This window comes from Thermobia domestica, unplaced genomic scaffold (assembly GCF_964235325.1).
Source record: "Thermobia domestica unplaced genomic scaffold, izTheDome1.hap1.1 HAP1_SCAFFOLD_239, whole genome shotgun sequence".
Classification (NCBI taxonomy): domain Eukaryota; kingdom Metazoa; phylum Arthropoda; class Insecta; order Zygentoma; family Lepismatidae; genus Thermobia; species Thermobia domestica.
The window spans coordinates 139,525-159,935 of NW_027655958.1; the positions used below are offsets into that span (position 1 = coordinate 139,525).

The window sequence follows — 20,411 nt, forward strand, 5'->3', positions numbered from 1 at the left end:
TTGCTTTCATTTGATATGACAACCACTTCCAAAAGTTCGCTGTATGTACTTTCCTGCACTGTGTATATGATGTTTTACACTATGCAATGTAAGCCACGGTGATAGCAATACTTCGCAAAATATTTTAACATAAATATATATTGTGAAATCAATGTAAAATAATAATAATAATAATAATAATAAATGTAATGTAGAGCTTACAGCTAACAGTGTATCAGAATACAAAATGGAAGAAGCATTTCTACAATTCAAATCTGGACACTACAAAAATCAAGAAACCGCAAATAAATAAATAAATAAATAAATAAATAAATAAAATTAAAAAATAATAAAACTTCTCTGATTCTATTCAGACTTCGCTTACGTAGAGTTACCGAACACTGGAGAATTTCTAGATACGATGTTTGAATAGACTTCGAGAATGCTTAAGTAGTTCCTTGATACCTACACTTAGATTTTAGAGTTGATTTTTAGTTTAACGCCCCTTTCAGCAGCGAGACTATATGACACGCAGACCTACAGCTTAATGTGGAATCCGAACCACAGGATCTCCCACCGGGAATAGAACCCAGATCTTCCATGCCAAAGGCAAGTACGCTCACTGCTTAGCCATGAGGGAGATCACTTAGATTTTAGAAAAGCCTGAACTTCTTATATTTGGCCTAAAAATAAATCTTAGGATTAATTTTTACTTTCCTCTACATAATTTTGACTTTACGTAACACTGATTTCACATTAAATATTTCAATTAGGTATTTTTGGCATCAACTATCTTCAATAGGTTAAACTGAAGCACTTACGTACTGAATAATGTAAGGATTAATTTACAGTGATATCAGTTTAACCTTTTTTTTCTGAAATTAATTCATGATCATTTAAGTAATAAATTTCTAAGATTTTAAATAAACTTTTAAAAGTTCAGGCTCCACTTTTTTTAAAAAAATTTTTAAGCTTCCGAAACTAGCAACTTAACATAATACTTACTTTCCTTCTAATGCCTGTGATTTCACTTCTTCCAACACAGTGGTACCATCCCGCTCATTTATCTCCCAGAGATGTAATGAATTGTCATCACACAGTGACACCACCCGGCCCTGTAAAATAATATAATAATTTTCTCGTCTTCTTTATTATAACTCATGATAAAATCAATACGAAAACATTTACTCACTACGTTATTTTGATGAAAAAAAAAAGAAAAGAAAAGAAAATAGTAACGTTCTTACACAAAATGCTGTACCTTACAAGAATATACAAGAAATTACTACAACTGCCAAGTAAGAGTATTTACGAGAAAATTTAAAATTCGTTTTCCCCACATTTCTGACGTAAGTTCATTGAAATATAAACACAAGAAAGCTTTAAAAAGTGCAAAACACACGAATTTCTAATCGTTATTATAATCAGTCAGTGATCTACAAACACATTTAGTGTTATTCTGAACAGTCTGAAAAGGTAGAGTAACGTCTACATATACCAAATTTTAATGCCTACAAACTGTATAAAACTATTCAAATCAAGTTTACTATAATTTACACAGAATGTGATTTTATGTAAAAATATATTATTTAAAATGTTGTGCTCCCGATAACTGAATGATTAGGCGTTAACAACGTTCGCAATGCGACAAACCAGGTAAAGTTACATTTACAGAAATTGTCTCTTGAATGAGAGAACGTTCTCTTTAGTTAGATACACCAGCTGACGGAATGGTGTCTAGCTGCGAGTTTTTATAAACCAAGAATTAACTCTTCAAGAAGGGATGCTGTCTTTATTTACATATACTCGGCTAGCTGAAAGATATCTATCTACCTGTTTGTTTGTTTGTTTAACACACATTAGTAAAATTTAGATAGAAACAGTCAAGTAAGTTGGCGACTGAAGGCCATGGAGAAGAAAGAAATCCAGTTGGGGAGGGATTGAATCTTCGGCCTGAGATTTAGAAAGTGCCCACTCGAGTAAGTAGGAGACTCAAGGATAGAGAGAAGCAGAAATTTCTTTTCCCGGTCGGGGATTGAATAAGTGTTCTTCCAGGAAATCTAGAAAGCCCGCTTGGTTAAATGAGGGGATGGTCCTTAACATAACAGTTCCAGGCCCCTTCCTTCCTCTTCAACTTCCCGGGTAATATGATTACCGAGGAACGTCATCCCTGATATTTGAAGGGCTAACATGGCCACAGATGCCGAAAGCCTAAAAATCTAATTCCTAATCGTAGTCCCCCTGTACAAGCTCAATTTTGAGGGTTGTTATTCTTCCCCGCGATTTGTTTACATTTAAATTTATGAATTTTTATGTGCATATTATTGTGTACCACAATGTGTAATCAAACAAAATATTTAAGGCAATGTATGAAGTGGAGGCAGTTTGAGTATTCTTTAGGATTCATAATCCAATGGAAAATTTAGAGTGCCTTGACTTCTACAATGCAAATGACCGGCTATGACTTCTAGAACTAGGAAGACTCAGAAAGAATGTGCAAGAATGTTGACATGACGGAAAAATCATATAAATACTAAAGGATTCTCTTCGGCTATGGGAAGTTCTATTTTGACGTCGACACTCTGCGAGTCAGAGTATTCATCATTAGTTTTGTTACTCTGTCATTCTGTCCATCAGAGGTTCTGCTTATCACCGTTACCAAAAGTAAGTGATTATGCATTGTCTTCTCTAGTCTTTAAGTCATACCAGTCCATACCATGCTCTGTGATTATTCAATTATTCAAGATCAGTTCATTACATTCTTATTCTAAATTATTTTTGTGTAATCGAATTTTATCTTTGAATTTCTACTCCCATGTTTCTAATTAATTCTGAGCTACGCTATCTACGCCCCCAAGACTTGCATTAATTTAAATTACTTCTGGGAGGAACTGGGTGGATTTTAAGGCCATTCAGTAATTTCATGTATGAGAATTGTTTGGGGTTCGCAATCCAAACTAAAGGTCTCCGTTCGACATGCCTCCGGAAGTTTCTAACTGTCTTTTACGTCATAAAGCCGGTCACGTTTAAGGTAGATTGCGAACCTATTTTTAAGGTTTTAGCAATATATTTTAAATTATTTTTAACAATTCTTTTACCGACAACACAAAACCTATACATTTAAAAAAGAAATGTTTAATGAATATCATATTTCATGATTAAAATGCAGTGGGGCTATCAACAAGGAAAAAAAAGTGAATCTGAAATAGAACAATTAATCATCTTTGCACTCTTGTTAAAAAAGAAAGAAAAAAACTGTCACATACTGGCGTTTATCCAAGATGTCATTTGGCTTACTGCCCTCTCATGGGAAAATCCTTGAAATTAGTATTGCACGCATGACACTTTTTAAGATTTCATCCACTATCTAACATGATACATCTATTACTCCACACGCATTTAAATATCATAAATTGCCACTTACCTCATTCGGAAGGAACACCAATTTTGTAACTGATGACTCTGAATTCTTATGCTGTCCATAGAATTCAACACCTGGGCCTCCAAAACTATGATATCGTTAAGGAAAATGTTTCACAATTGCAAACATTTAATATCAAATCTAACTAGGAAAAAAAAAAAATATGAGACAGATTTCATACACAGTTTCGATTTAGATTATGATTCATACAATGTAAAATAGTAATATCAAAATAACTTACATTAAAATACAAATGCTGAGCAAAGCACCGTTTTATTATAAAATAATAAATGTGACAGTTTCGGATATCTAACATCCTTCTTCAGACACTATCTTCAGAACATTTTCGATAGTGTCTGAAGAAGGATATGTTAGATATCCGAAACTGTCACATTTATTATTATTTTATAATAAAACGTGCTTTGCTCAGTATTTGTATTTTAATGTAAGTTATTGAATATAGCAAAGCTAGTATGAATCAGTTAGTAATATCCAATTAAAGATGCAACCATTGTTTTAACAAGAAGCAGACTCCCTAATAGTAAAACTCATCTCTGAAGTTCTAATAGTTCGATTTCATTACACTATGTGGGATTCACAATGTTCGAGCATTTTGTGTGTAAGATTTCTTAGGAATGTAAGGTCACGCAAAAGCAGCACGAGGAACATCTACATTGTTGTGCAAGATAACCTTGAACATTTCGAATCAGTTTCCCAACAATGCTGTATTGTTGATATGATGATAGCCCAAGGAAACACCCTGCTGAACTGACAACGTTGCTTTTTCATTTAACATAGAACGCCTTACCAGTATGGGCCCAAATGGATAGTGCGATTGAAAAATTGCACAATTTTAGATTGAAAACTAAGTATTTCTCACAATTTCCCTCTTTTAATGTTTTTTGTATCTTTATTCATAAACGAGACTCCTATGACTTCGAACTTCTGATACATCTTGTATTTAATTGCTAATGTTATTATTTTTTTTTACGCAGCAAGATATATATATATATATATATATATATATATATATATATATATATATATATATATATATATATATATATATATATATATATATATAGTTAATTCTTGCTCTCAAAGCTTAGTTGCTCAGCGTGTAACCCTATTTGAGACCTAGCATCAAACTTCTCCATGCACATAATGTAACAGACAAAATTGAGGAGTTTGATGTAATAAGAGCGTAAGCAAGTTTACGCCCTTTTTGCATCAAAAGCATTACATTGTTTACGCCCTTTTTGCATATTACATTGTTTTATGTTTTAAAAAAAAAAACTACTTAAATTTTAAACATCGTTTTTTTCCAACTGCATGTTTCAGACTTGCGCCCTTATTTCATCAAACTCCTCAATTATGCACGATTAGATGGGATATATCACACAGTATATCTTATATACAGGATAAAGCAAAAAGATGTTAACATTAAACGGGTGTTTTTATTTTTGTTTGCAGATTAAACCATGGCGTGCCGATACTCCATTGAGGAACGAAGGAAAATAGCCACCTGGACGGAGGCTTTTTGTCCTCAAGCATCGTACAAGAAAAATTCACGGCATGGACCGGACGGGATGCACCCTTCGCGCCTGACAATTAGTAGGACCTACGAGAAATTTGTAAGGACGGAGTCCGTTCAAGACGATTGCAAGGAAACGGTGGTAGAAAGAGATCTGTCCGAACTGAAGAGTTGAGTTGAGTTGATTTTAGTTTAGCGTCCCTTTCAGCAGCGAGGCTATATGAGACGTGGACCTACTGATTAACGTGGAATCCGAACCACATGTCCGGGAATGTCCGAACTGAAGAGAATATCATCCTCGTCCAGGAAGCGGTGGAGGAAAACGCGCCACTTGCCATTCTCCAGCGAGGGAACTTTCAGCAAAACGGCGCTCCTGCCCATTACAGTCAGATGGCTCAGGATTGCCTGAACGACACGTTCGTAAACGTTGGATTGGTAGAGGTGGTCCTTTCTCATGGCCAGCACGTCCCCCCGATCTGACGTCATGTGATTTTTGGTTGTGGGGCATGGTCAAGGATCGTGTATATACCAGCAAAACTAGCAACTTGGACGACCTGAAGCCCCGCATCACTCAGGTCATGGCTGCTATCCCTACCCAAATGACACAGAGGGCCATACAACCAACTATGGATAGACTCCATAAATGCATTGAGCGACATGGGTGCTAGATTGAAACCCTGTAACCAAATCCTTGCCTTGTAATTTCACGTGAGTAATTAATTTAATGTTAACATCTTTTTGCCTCACCCTGTGAACGAATATAATAAATAAAAAAAAAAAAAAAAAAAAAACCTTTGTAGTGCGGTTTATTATTACCCTATATTTCAACCTCTAATGGTTCTGAAGTCGTCTTCTAAGAGTATATATATCAACACGGGGGACTTATTGTAGTGTTTACATGTGTCCACACTAAATCATTATATCAGCTCTTAAGTTTTAAAGGTTCTAGCCAAACCCCAGAAACCTTACGACTTTCCAGTCTAAGAAGGATATTACGATTTGTGATCATAAGCAGCAGTTAAGAGTTTTCTCCTTAGAAACAACCAACCCAGAGGAAGATCTCAGGACTATTGGAAGTGGAAATATAAGATAACAGAATAGTATAACGCACTACAAAGGTCAGCGCAATGGACAAAATAGTGTTCTGGGGCCCCTACAACAACCATTCACAGTAATAAAATGTAAATGGGCCTACATGCATGTGAAGTGACACTACAGAAGAAGTGATTGTAATATTAACCCATGTATAGTAAAATCAGAGGCAAATAAGAATGTTGCACAATGGCTTGGTGGTAAAGCGCTTGGTACAGATCTCTGGTGCGTGTGGTCCCTGGTTCGATCCCCGGCCTAGTAAGTTTGTGGTGGACAACATCACGTCCGTGTGTACTCTCGTTTCATCACACTTTCTCATTCCACTAATTATTCCATCATCATTCATTTGCCTTAATCATCGTCACCCTTAGCCTAATAGGGCATAATCATGGGATGTTAAACTGAAATATTTCACTTCATTTCGTTTCAAATCGAATGTCCATTTGTAACCCAAGAACACTGTACCAATTATTATTTTATAGTTTAGTACAGTCTAGACTACTGTGCAATAGGATTTATCTATGGCAAGTCACTTGACATACAACAGACAGACCCCCCAAGATCGTAAAAGTAAATAAAACTTAATTCTTATATTACATTATCAGTACGTTCAATTAAAATATTTTTGCATAAAATTGTTAATGGTTATATATCATGTGTTAAGTCAGATCAATTTTCGCGTACCCGCTAGAACAACACGGTCTAGTGATCTCTTTTACACTCGAGCTGCGAGAGTTAATATTGTCCAACGGTCCCTTCTAACCGAATTGTTAGCATGTATAATCAGTTACCAGAAACTGTGGACGTTTTTACAAATGACCATACCTTCAGATCATCTATAAATAAACTATCTTTGTAACGTTGCCATTGTACTCTACCATCTTGATTTCAAATTGTTATTCTATTGTTATGTTAAAAATTGTTAAAATATTTCAGTGTAAAATAGCCTAGTGCTATATCTGAAACCTATTATAAATAAATAAATAAATAAATATAAACTTTAACATGTTAAATATTATATTTATTTCAATCTTAAAAAACCATAAATAAAACAAATTTAAGATCTAATTAATGACTAAGGAAATGAAGAGACAAAATTCTGCGGATACATCTTGAATTTTTTCAAGGCTATGTACATAAATAACCACTTCGTCCACTATATATAAAGAAGAAATGAAAAAATCAAAATGCTCAACTGGTCCGTTATATGCAACCTAGTAGAGTGCCAACAAGTACCGGTTCTCTAAAGTCACAGCTAAAGCAGAAAAACTATACCCATTTACTAGTAGTCCGACTTGTTCCATCCATCTTTTAATCTTTTGGAGGCCCACCCAGCGAGAACGCTAATGCACACGACTATTAACTTCTCTCTTCGATACTATCTACGAATAACTGTAATCACCTTACGTTTAACTGTATTCCTAACTTGATTTCTTCAATACATGCCGCCAATCACTTCAGCGGTAGTTCATTTTAGCACATACATGCGTAAAGAAGTACATATGAAGTCGAGTGTTCACTCCTCTCTACTTTTAAAACAAGCGTTCAAAGGAATTTAATAAATATCGTTCACACCTGACCTAACTCAAGAAGCCAGATATGTACACACCACTGCCAATTCTCTTTCTCTCTCTTTAGCTAGCTAGTTTCTCTTTCTCGCTCTGCAGTAAACTTTTGTAAGCAGCTGATAAATTACCGGACTCAGAATGAAAATCCGGTCGAGTGCAATGATCTGAAAATAAATGTTTTAATATATAAGACGCTATTAATGTAAGAAATTTACCAGGTCTCTTTTTCACGTATTAAAATATCTTTAAATAAAAGGAAAATTAATAAACTGATTTCGTTTCCCTTTCAGTATTGGTTATGAAGACCCTAAGGCTGTGTGTGAATGTACAAAGACTCCACGCTTTCTTGACTTAAGTCTTCATGAAGGTAACAGTCAGGACGATGCTGTAGCCACCTTAACTTTCTCAGGTTGCCCCAGGTGTTAATTTTAGAAGACTGGGTGGGTAAACCTCACTACCACAATAGAACGAAGATAAAGCACGAAAAATTTCCGCCCTCACTGAGGATAGAACCAGAGATATCCACTTCACAGAAAGAACGCCTCACCGACTACGATACTGCAGCGGCTCTAAATTAATTCTCAGGACCTTGTATTAACAAATAAAAACATTTAGAAATGTCATTAAAGTGAATGATTATGAAAGGATTAGTGGAATAATAATGTTAGAGGAAACAAGAGAAAACTCACGGACACGATGTTACCCGCCATAAACTCATATAGCTAGGATGGAACCAAACTTGAGCGCTCTTGCTGCTCTACCACGGCACCATCATGGCCTCCAAAATAACGAATTGGTATATTGACTCGTTTGCATCTGTAATAAAAGTATTTGAAGTACAGTGAGTTATAAAAATAATAGCCAAACCTATCCCTTGTAAAGATGTGGACATTAGCTCCGCTGTTTCTAGATGGAAACAATAGATCGAAGATATTCTGAAACCACTACTTCCTGTGGCTTATACTGTGCATGGCGCCTCTAGTGTGAAATTCTTGTGAAAAACAAGCGCGGAAAGGGCCAAAAGTAATTCTCCTCGGAAATGATAAATTGAGAAAAATATTCGCACTTAAAACTTATTCTGTAATAAAAGTATTTGACAGTGTGTTATAAAAATAATAACCAAAGCCTATCCTTTCTAAGGATGTGAACATTAGCTCCGTTGCTTCTAGGGAAAAATAATGAATCGAAGATATTCTGAAACCACTACTTCCTCTCGTTTCTACTGTGCATGGCGCCTCTAGTATGAAACTTAGAAGCCAAAAATCATAAAAATATTCGCGGTTGAAACTTGTATCTGTAATAAAAGTATTTGAAATACAGCGTTTTATAAATAACCAAAACCTATCCTTGGTAACGATGTGACATTAGCTCCGCTGTTTTTAGATGGAAACAATACATCGAAGATATTCTGAAACCACTACTTCCTGTCACTTCTACTGTGCATGGCGCCTCTAGTGAAATAATTGTGAAAAACAAGCGCGTAAAGGGCCAAAAGTAATTCTCCTCGGAAATGATAAATTGAGAAAAGTATTCGCATTTGAAACCTGTAACAAAACAATAGCAATGCTAGCAATTCATATAAATATGACGTCTACACACATTATCGTATTACAAGAAGGAATGTGCGTATGTTTCGCAATATTTATGTATGTATATATATAGTGAGGTTTATGAGGCATTTGCTATATTCTCTCCTATTCCATTATAACTCTTTATACTGAGTAGTAATCTTGTTAGTCGAGATTATATTGAGGGCTTAAGAATTAGAGAAGCTCTACATGGTTCGACACAGAAGCATTTCAAGTATCCTGCGTCACTAACACGAAAAGTTTCTTTTCGTGCCTCGAAACAGGAGTCGGAAAGAATTTTCATTGCGTTCCTTTGATTATGAAGTTATATTTATAGCTACCGAAGAAAGATTGGTGCTCTCTTCTACGTACATGCATGTTCTTTCTTGTGATATAGGTGCAGTTTTTCAAATTTACCGAACAGCTGCCAGTGGTTTTGCACTTAAACTGGTCTCGCGAATTTGTGAAGGAAAAGGCTGTTGAATTTAAAGTGTATATTTTTAACATGCTAAAAAAAATATGTAGCCAAGTTCAAAATATACACATGCCTTTCTTTAAAGTGTTTTCTGTTTCTGTTAATAGGTGGATTGTATCAAACCAAGATTCACAAAACCTGAAAAGTCATAAAGAATTACGGAACAGAGTCTGGAAAACAAAATGAGGTTTTCTGTCCCGGTGAAAACAATCCACTACTGGAATATTTGAATGATAATTATTTTCTGTAGATTAAAGACGGATGATTAATGAGAGTGAATGATTATGGTATGACATACTCGAAATCTGCAACATCGAGGCATCTAGTTAAATGGTGGCCTTACGTAGCGTAATCGCTAAAGCTCATACCTTTGGTGTGTGGTCCCGGGTTCGATCCCCAGTCTGGACATTCGGCCGGAAAAGTATAACAGCTTCTTTAGCCAGCCATCCTAAGTGATATTTTTCTTGGGTTTTCGTCATTCACAACAGGCAAATGCCAGGATGTTACCTAACACAATGATTCCACGCCTTTTGCTTCCCAATTCCCTGGGCAATGTGATCATCAAGGGACGTCATCCCTCATACGCGACGGACTATGCCTCACGCTCAGAAATCTAAATATTAATTCTAATCCAAATTTAGTTAATATAAAATTATAACTTTTCGCCGCCATTTTCTGAGAAAAAAATTACGGTAAAATTGATTTTAGTTTGATCTTAAAGCAATTTGATTCGAACTTTGCGCAGAAATGACTCTATTTGTAGCCATAATGATTATGAACCCCTTACGTAAACCTGCGCCTAGGAATATAACATTGCTTATAAAATATCATTTTTAAAGGTATTACGTAAGTTTTACCACTCAATTTAACATCCTATGATTATGCCTTTTAAAGCTCTAAGGAAGACGATGATTTACACAAGTGATGACGGGAGAACTGGTGGAATGGGAATGTGGGGGGGAAACCGGAGTACTCCGAGAAAACTCACGGGCACGATATTGTCCACCACAAACTCACATGACCTAAGATGGAATTAGGGAACTTTTGCAACAAACGTAAGTGAAATAATTGGAGAGCTAAGTACTGTACATACGTGAAGACATAGAAATACTTGAACTAGAAGGCGATGTGCTGACCATCAATCTCTTACTTGAACAGAGACGATACAGATGACATGTTTGGGCTTGTAGTCAACGAGTTTAGATCACTTCTAAGCATCACTTGAAATAGCGCTTTGTACGCAGCACTTGCATGAAATTATATATTTTTAAAAAAAGGTCAATTGTATCTCTTTTAAGCCTATTCCTTTCTCACTGTTCTTTTCACTAACTTTCGTCTACAGGACAAAGAATGGAACAGTTTATTAAGAATAACTAAGATTTAAAAATAATAAAAGAAGTAAACCACACAGTACAGGGCCAATTACACCAAAATAAACTAAATCAACTCCAATTCAGACACTTGGGATATAACAAGAATGGATCTTTCAGTGGCCCGTCCCCACAATCACAGTTTCCTCATCCAGACACAATAAATCTTTTGTCATTTCTCTCGAGGGAAGAATGAGACAAACCATTTTTCCCCCTATTTATCATTATGACATTTCCACGTTCCCAGTCCACACAGACGAGGACAATAATTCTCCACCAGGCTCTGCTTTTATTATTACTTTTATTATTACAACAGGCGGACTGGCATTTCTGTTTCTATGAGTCTATATAACGCTACAAACACTTTATTTATCATTGGATCAGAAGAGAATGATGGGAACGAATGAGCTCTGTTTCTTTACATCCCTTTCTACTACATGTCTGGATGTATATCTGTGAAATTTTTCATGAAAACTGCACAAGTATGAAACCAAAAATCTGAGTAACATAAAAAAGAATCGATTAGTTTGTACATACAATATTATTGATTGGCATTTTTGTGTTAGTCTACTTATTTTTTTCTATTTTTGTCCTTTATTATTGTAATATTACCCAGTGGTATTACTCAAACTTTTTAACAACCCGTTATATATATATATATATAGTGACGGATCCAGGATATGATCAAGGGAGGGGCTAAACCATAGTCTGCCGTTTTATCCAGTGTAAAGCTGGATTGAAGCCCATTTTCTCCAGTGTATACCTGAGCGTCAAGGGAGCACTAGAGCCCCTATAGCCCGCCCTTGTATCCCCCACTATATTATATATATAATGGAGGGAGAGAGAGAGTATATATAACTCTCTTAGGAAACAAACCATACAAGATCGACAAAAGCAAAATTTCTTACGGGATATCACATGTGATAAATACGGACCTAGGCCTACACACCATCCTATAATACAAGATGGTGTGACAAAATTAGGTAACAAAGTGAAGAACTTGGAAATGAATTATCCAAGATAGATGGTTGTCACAAAGTAATGGAAAGGCAGTTAATCCAGCAATGGATCGACAGTTGTTGATAATGGTTCCTGTATATGCGTTTCAAAAGTAAATAACCCTCACCACTACATACATGTGATCCCAGTTCTCATTCTTGATACCTGAGCATTTAAGATTAAGAAATAAATGAGTATATGTTTAACCGTGTAGCTGTATGAATTATAGTTAAACTAAACTTTACTGTTCCTGTGCATAACTGGGTAAATTTATTGTTATGTCTGGGTATAACAAGTGGTTCTGCGAACTCGAAATATTTTAACCGGTTCTGCGAACCGGCTGAATAGCACCACTGATGTTACCAAAGGCAGATCCAAGACGGACTCCTGGGGAATGGTGGAAGGGCGGCGATGAAAGATTTTTTCTTCTCTCTCACTGGGCTTTAGGGATGCGCACGAGACGAATCGAGACAGGATTTTCCTGACAAAATTCGAGTCGAGACACGGCTCTTCCAATAGAGAAATATACATTTTTCGAGTCGAGACATCACTTTTACAGCACATTTTCGAGAGGAGACAGCCACAAATCTTGTCTCGTGCGCATCCCTACTGCGCTTTTGTTAGTGCTGTGCCGCTAGGGGAAGGAGAACAATTCTCCCGCTTGGATACGCCAACGAGTATTACTAAAATTTCTATGTAGTCAAATAGGTTAACGTGTGTACCTCCGGGTTCACTTCCTGGTTGAAGCAGTTTCCGGTATGGACACCAAGCTCCAATCTAAAAAGCCAACACTAGCATCCAAGGTAGGTATTGTACTGATTATTTTAGGGCACTATTATGTACACAAATACTGTTTTATTAAGAAAGTGTACAAATGTATGTCGAGTTACGAAGTTTGGGGAGTGGGTGTCCGGACCCAACGGACCCCACATGGGTGGGTCCCTGTGTGCAGTTTTCGAGAAAATCTTAACAAATGTGGTGCTAAATAATATGTCATTCGTGACAATTCATAAGTGACAGTTTCTATTTTGCTGGAAGAAACTGTTATATATTTATATAGTGCATATAATATATGGCAAATACATTGTTAACTAGGAGATTGTATATATTTTGTTGTTTGTATTCCCCTACCATCATCATCATAGGTATTCTGTCATTATTGGCAGGTTACTTGCCACAACTAACAAACTTCCATGCTCCACAATCTTCCGCTAACCTCATTCTCTTCACGTACGAATTTTCGTTTTGATATCGTAAATTAATTGTAGTCTCCTTCGCCCTTTCCCTCTATATCCAACCACCATACCTTTTAGCACGTCCCTCATGATACAGTTCCTTCTTAGTTAATGTCCCAACCAGTTTCTCTTAATAATGTCTAAAATTGTTCTTTTCTCCCCCACAATTTCTAACATTCTCTCATTAGTTATCCGCTCGACCCAGCTAATTCTCTCCATTTGTCTCCACACCCACATTGCGAAAGATTTTAGTCGTTTTCATCAATTTTGCGCAATATCGATGTTTCTGTCACATACAGTATAATACTCCACACGAAGCACTCCATGAGTCTTTTTCTCAACTCTTTATTCAAGATCTCACAAAGTACTTTTCTCCTTTCTAACAGTGACACACTAGAATTCCCTCTACCTATATAGTTAGCATACGTGTCTTTGGCGGGCTTCTCTATTTAAAATAAAAATCAAAAAAGAAAAATGAAATATTTGAGTTTTACGTCCCATGGTATGCCGGCTAGGCTAAAGGAGACGGTGATAATGAGAAATGAATGAAATGGTGGAATGGGGAAAGTGGGAGGAAACGGGAGAACCTCGAGGAAAACCACGCACGCGGTGTTTGTCCACCACAAACGACTGTACTATCTATCTCTTTTATTACTGTCAGCTGTATTTCTAAAATCTATCAATACTAGATAATAATCAGTACCTGTACTAGAAATTCTTGTTATGATTTTTTTAATATTCTCTGTAAGTTGGCCACCGAAGACAGATTTCACCGTAACATTTATCTGCGCACCACATCCATTTGCTAGATTTCATAAATTTCCCCACGACCACATACGATCATTTCATTAAACGCTGTCTCGTCATTTATAGCCTTACTCTTAAAACCAATCAATCTAGCAGAACATTTACACTTCAGAGCTTGACCTTTATTTTCAATTTCTTCTGACTTAATCGCTACAAGAAACAAACGCTTTGCTCCTTTATGACTTCCCCACTTCCGCTGAACTGAGAAAGAACATAAAATAAAGCAGATCTAATTTATTAAAGGTCATCATCCTAATATATAGCTAATGAAATAAACTTGACTAGGTACCACGTAGTAAAGTAAGCACTTCATCGTCGTTCGATTTCCGGTTGATCGTTCTGAATTATTATTATTATTATTATTATTATTATTATTATTATTATTATCTTCAATCAGAACAAGTAAATATCAGGAAACGCTTTGCACATACATTAATAATAATACAGGGTTCCTATTTATCTGGAGAAATCTATTTCCCTGACTTGCCCTAACTTTTGGCAGGAAGTCCCCTGACTTTCATGACAGGTGTCGGATGACATCGACATATAAATAAGGAATAAATAACTGTGAATATTTATATATGAGAACATTTATTCTACAGAGACAAATAGTAATCAATTGCTCATACGTACATTCCACTAACCTTCCATAAAATTCTGAACAACGGCTATTATAATAGTTGGGTAAGCTGAAATTGGTATGCAATTAATGTTACAAAACATATGTTTTAGAAAATTTCCCTGATTTCCAGTCTTTTTTTCTAAACTCTGACCTCCGCCGTTTTTCCTGACTTTTCCCTGACTTCCCTGTCCAGTAGGAACCCTGTAATAATAACTAAACCGAGTAAAAAAGTCCAGTTATGCGTCTGCCCCATTGATAAGAATGTCTATTTTTTTAGTGTCTGTGATTTTAGGTTCGATCCCCGTTAGCACACATAATACCTTCTATGTTCGTAAATTATAAGGTATCGAATTTCAGTCTAGAATATCAGCAAAAGGGGAGATACAACTGACCACAAACTTGGAACATACCACCTGATGTAGTTTGTATACCTCTCTAAAAAATAAAAATGAATCAAACGTAACTCATGTAAATAATTCCCAGCTTTCCTTTCATAATTGTCCACGAATTTCCTACCGTTTATTCGAAACTGCGCTTATTTCGGGAACTGTACAAGATGAAACTTACGGCTCTGCACTGAGATTATGAATTAATATTTGGTGCAATCCAGTGGTAATTCTCAAGCACTTATGATTTCTGTTCGTGGCTGTGGTTGCTCAGTGATGCGATTCTCCCAATATACTGGAACGACCGCATACTGTGCTTGACAAATACTGTATCCCCGTTTTCTCCCTTTTTATCACAAAATTTGATCATATTTGTATGAGGTAATTTGTAAGTTATTTTTGGTTTAATACAGTGGACTCTTTTTAATTCGAAGTCCAAGGGGACACGAAAAAACTTCGAATTATCCAAAATTCGAATTATCCAACAACATTCATTTTCACATATATAACAACAAACAAACCAAAGTAGTGTGCATCAAAAACATATTCATATGGTGTAGACTTTACCTTTAAAGCAGCTTATTATTTGCGTGATCGAATACCGCAAACTAACAAACGACATTGACTCCACATAATTCGAACTACGTGTACAATGGAAAATGTATTTATGTACAACACTACAACATACATTGAATAGCCCAAACAATTAAACACCAGTGACAATTTGAATATTCTGTTCTCACTTTTAAGAAGTCGTAAACCTCATTTGCTTAAATTTGATTGTTTTTGTACGGTCAATAAATCTTGAATTTCATGTATTGCGTGGAATACGATATTAATATCATTTGGTTGACCTTGACGTTGATTTATCCACGACTTTTTACTATTGTTTTCAATACAGTTTTCAAGGGGAATGGACTTCTGTTCGAATTATCCAATATTTCGAATTATCCAAGTTCGAATTAACGAGACTCCACTGTATAAGATTGGTTGATTGGTTTAGTTCAAGGTTCGTTTTGGTCACCGAGTTTATACAATACATGGACGCATATAAATTGATTAAATCATTGGCTTTTCACCATCAGTTAGATTAAATGGGACTGGCTGCTTAAAGCAGCATCCGAACCATACTTCGGTTTGTATTTGAAACAAATACCGTACTGGAATTGAACCCGGAAAATCGACCCTGTTGGCCACGAGGGATATTTCGAAGACCTACAATTTAACGAAAATTATATGTATGTCTGAGGCATGAAGTGCTTTAGCAATATATTCTGTATTATTTGTTCCCGGTGGGTTTTAAATAGATCCGTAACATATGGAACTAACCCATATGCATCGTAATGAAAAAAAAGAACTGTAATTTTTGCCCGAAATTTCCAAACAAGGAACTTAAAAACATTAAATGGATCAAATACAAGGAAATTAAGGGAACATACTACATAGAAACAAAGGTGAATCATGTAGGTTTTTTTTTTTTAATCTAGCGGCCATATTGTTTACAACCAAAAACATGACTCTTGGAACTATGCCCTTGCGTTCTCGCCGAAAGTGACGAAATTCTTGTCCTGGAATCAAATTTAGGCTCCTTCAATTTCTCTCTTTTCTTTTTTAGTTTAACGTTCCACGGTTAAGCACCGAGGATACGGGGAAAAATTAAAGGAAATCTTTCAGTTTTACGTCCTACGATTATGCCGGTTAGGCTAATGAAGATGGTGATGAGAAATGAATGCAATGATGGAATGAAAAAAGTGAGGGGAAGCGGGCGAACCCTGAGAAAACTCACATACGTGGTGTTTGTTCAGCACAAAAACAATTTTGGCGCGAGCTGGGGTCGAACCAAGGACCTCACGCACCAGAGGTAAACGGTCTACCACTGAGCCACCGTGCCCCCCTCCGAGGGTAACGGAGACGGTGACAATGATAGTGAATGAAATGATGGAATTAAGAATTCGGGAGAACCCTGACAAAAAAAAAATCATGAATTCGGTATCTATCCACCACAAAATCCACATGGTGCGAGCTGGAATCGAACCAGCGATCTGTCGCACCACATTCACCACAGCTCCCACACTCGGACTCCAATACGAAATCTCCTTAACTTCCGACCTTCAAAACAATGGAAAGGGCTCCTAGAAGGACACAATAAACAAGAAATATCCCTCCCGTCAGAACAGTAATCACATATCCACAATTCTTCTTAGTGTTTCAAGATAAATTACACGTAGGAAGTATACAACTGTCAACAGATGGATTTCATCATCCAGAATAAAGCAAGCAAACACCACTTAAAACAACATTTCTCCCTTTTAAGTACTGAACAGTGACGTCACCGACAAAGGTGAACTATACCGAAAAAAAAAAGTGTGACTGAAACAAAGTGCGCAACAGGTGCAACTCACCTGCTGCACTAACATCAATAGATGCCCAGAATTCAAATTCATTTGCTTTTCCCATCGTTCAAGCGCTTTATTTCATGTTACTCTTGGATCCGGCTGCTAGTTCAATTTTCTCTTCTCCACAGATCTAAAAACAACATTTATTTGCCACGGAATTTGTCATTTTGCCAAACAAAGATACATAAAAATCGAACGCTCCAAAACATATTAATGTTTCTATTTCGAAACAGCTATAAAGCTGCATTTGACATGGTGCACCCACACACACACATGCTAATGGTATGATCAAAATTTGAGGTTGTAAATCAACGCATATTTCTTACTAGCCTTTTAGATCTCGTCACATGTTGTCCCAGAATTCTTCAATACAGTTTTAGTATTTTAATTCCACAGTACATGTAATTTTGCATATGTAAATGTAGGCCTGACAAAAATCTATTTGTAATTAACAAAGTAAATATAAATGTTTGAAACTTATCTTTAAATAGCTTTGTATTCTAATAATAAAATGCAAGTGTCTAGTCTGTGCATCACGCTCATCCTAATCTGTCATACTAATAGATGTCGCCAATTTCGGTTTTGGTTGCCTCCCTGACACTAATAAATGTCGCTACTTTCGGTATCGCTTTCCCTGCTTGACACTAATAAATGTCGCTACTTACGGTATCGGTTGCCTGCCTCACACTAATAAACTTCGCAACTTTTGGTATTTGCTGCCCGCCTGACACTAATAAAACTGTACTTTAGGATCGGTTGCCTGCTTGACACTAATAGATGTCGCTACTTTCGGTATCAGTTGCCTGCCTGACACTAAAAATATCCTACTTTCGGTATCGACTGCCTGCCTGACACCAGCCACAGTTTTTTTTTTTTTTTGGGGGGGGGAAGTCATAAAAAATTCTCTTACAAATATCTAAATTGTGTTTTTGTGTTAAAGTCTGGAGGGGCCACGAAAAGTTTAGGGGGCGCCAGGTCCTCTCTAGTTGCTGGTCTGTCTGACACTAATAAATATTGCCAATTTCGTTAACACTTGCCTGCCTGACGCTACTTTCGGTATCTGTTACCTGGATCTGACACTAATAAATGTTGCTACCTTCGCTGTCACTTGCCTGAATAACGAGTTATTGAATAACTGGAGTTTAAGGTGGTTGGTGGGCAAACTATAGAGTGTCCCGTAAAGAACGCAACTTTTGAAATGCCCGTCATTTCTATTCCAGTAAGTTGGCAGCACTGAACATTACACGACTTTCATTTATTATATCTGTGGTTAGTAGTCACGGAGCGGAGTATGATTGTCATCTGTTTTCGATAAGGGTACGCATTCACAACATTCACCAGATTTGTAATAAGTTTTCACTATGACAACACGCTGTTCCGTTCTGAAGCATTCCATTCCTACTCGTACAGAAAGCAGATGACGATCAAGCACTATTCGGAGCTCTATGACTACTAACCACAAAGACGACAGATAAAAATGGCGTAACGTTCAGTGCTGCCAACTTACTAGAACAGAAATGGCGGGCATTTCAAAAGTTGCGTTTTTTTTTATGGGACACCATTTATATTTATGAGTGTTAAATGCAAAGGATTAGAGCTTTTTAATTAAACACGATTTTAATCTATAGTGTACAGCGGTGTAAGTGGAATTAGATATATCGACTGTAGATGTTAGTGATCTTTACAAGGAAAATATTGTGGCTAAAAAGTGAATGGATGTAAGAATTGGAATGGGAAGTTGTCATATTATTGTACAAGTTGCCTTTTATCTTAGTTTTAAGGAAGAAAAATTACATTAATAGTCTAGTATTACAGGTTCGGCAATCTATTATTCCTTTCAGTAGACACATTATAAAAATATAATCTCAAGTTAGAGCGAATAAATCAAACAAAATGAGACTAGTTCACTTTTAACATTCAATCAGTATCTTCCTTTTATTTGTACAAATTTTACTTAAAAGGAAAAAAATAAAAAGAAGCTGATTGGATATTTTAAATGAATTTCTCTCATTTTCTATGATTCATAAGTTCTATGTTCCTTTGTTATTGAGTTATGAAGGCAAAAAATGAAATGAAATCTTCAAGTTTAACGTCCCACGATTATGCCGATTAGGCTAAAGGAGACGGTGATAATGAGAAATGAGTGAAATGGTGGAATGAAGAAAGTGGGAGGAAACGGGAGAACCCCGAGAAAACCCACGAGCACGGTGTTTGTCCACCACAAAGTCCACACGGCGCGAGCTGGGATCGAACCAGGGATCCCAAACACCGGAGGTGAACGCTCTACCACTGAGCCACTGCGCCCCCAAGTTATGAACGCAATGATACACTGACGAAATTAACACAAGGTTATTAATACACCGTATGTACTCGAATATAAGTGAGAATCCATTTATTATGCGAAAACAAGCACCTCTATAAAACAACTACAGGAAATTCATGTAATTATAGTTTGTACACTCCGCAGCAAAAAACCTGCAACATGAGCATTAAGTTTCTTGTGAAACTACGCCTAACAGCGCAGGGAATCAACATAACGCCTAAGTGGTACGAATGACGCCAGGAGAAACCTCGGCGTTCTCTCCTGCACACTTATTTTGGAGCAAAAGACTTCGTCGTTTCATAATAAACTTATATGATCATGTTGTAGGTATTTTGCTGCGGACTGTACAGCAACAAAACAACTTTTTCCCGCAGAAGTCGTGACCTATGGGTTGCAAGGAAAAGCTATTCGTTCTTTCTTGTGACTTCTGGTGACAACTGCATATTGTTAACCCTTTGTAAGTGTGGCAACATTTGATTCATTGGCAATCAGCAAAAAACCACGAATTATTTTTCAAGAGTTTTGGTAAGGAAAGTTCGTTTAGTTTTTAATTCTACTATATGAAACAAACTGCTCATCAAGGCTGCAAAACTAGTGAATTTGTAGAAGTATCCTTACAAATGCGGATACCGGTAA

The 20,411-nt window shown here is 36.5% G+C and overlaps 1 protein-coding gene across 4 annotated transcripts in view; it reads right to left on the bottom strand.

The window, feature by feature from the left end:
- The window catches only part of l(2)gl (LLGL domain-containing protein l(2)gl), a 243,921-nt gene that overhangs the window by 95,171 nt on the left and 128,339 nt on the right, over positions 1 to 20,411 (bottom strand). For all 4 annotated transcript variants that reach the window (XM_081747438.1, XM_081747437.1, XM_081747435.1 and 1 more), the window contains exons 4-5: positions 3,404 to 3,488; positions 985 to 1,094 (exon numbers count right to left, since the gene is read on the bottom strand). In XM_081747438.1, coding sequence (XP_081603564.1) covers positions 985 to 1,094; positions 3,404 to 3,488 — 195 coding nt within the window. The remainder of the gene's footprint in view (positions 1 to 984; positions 1,095 to 3,403; positions 3,489 to 20,411) is intronic.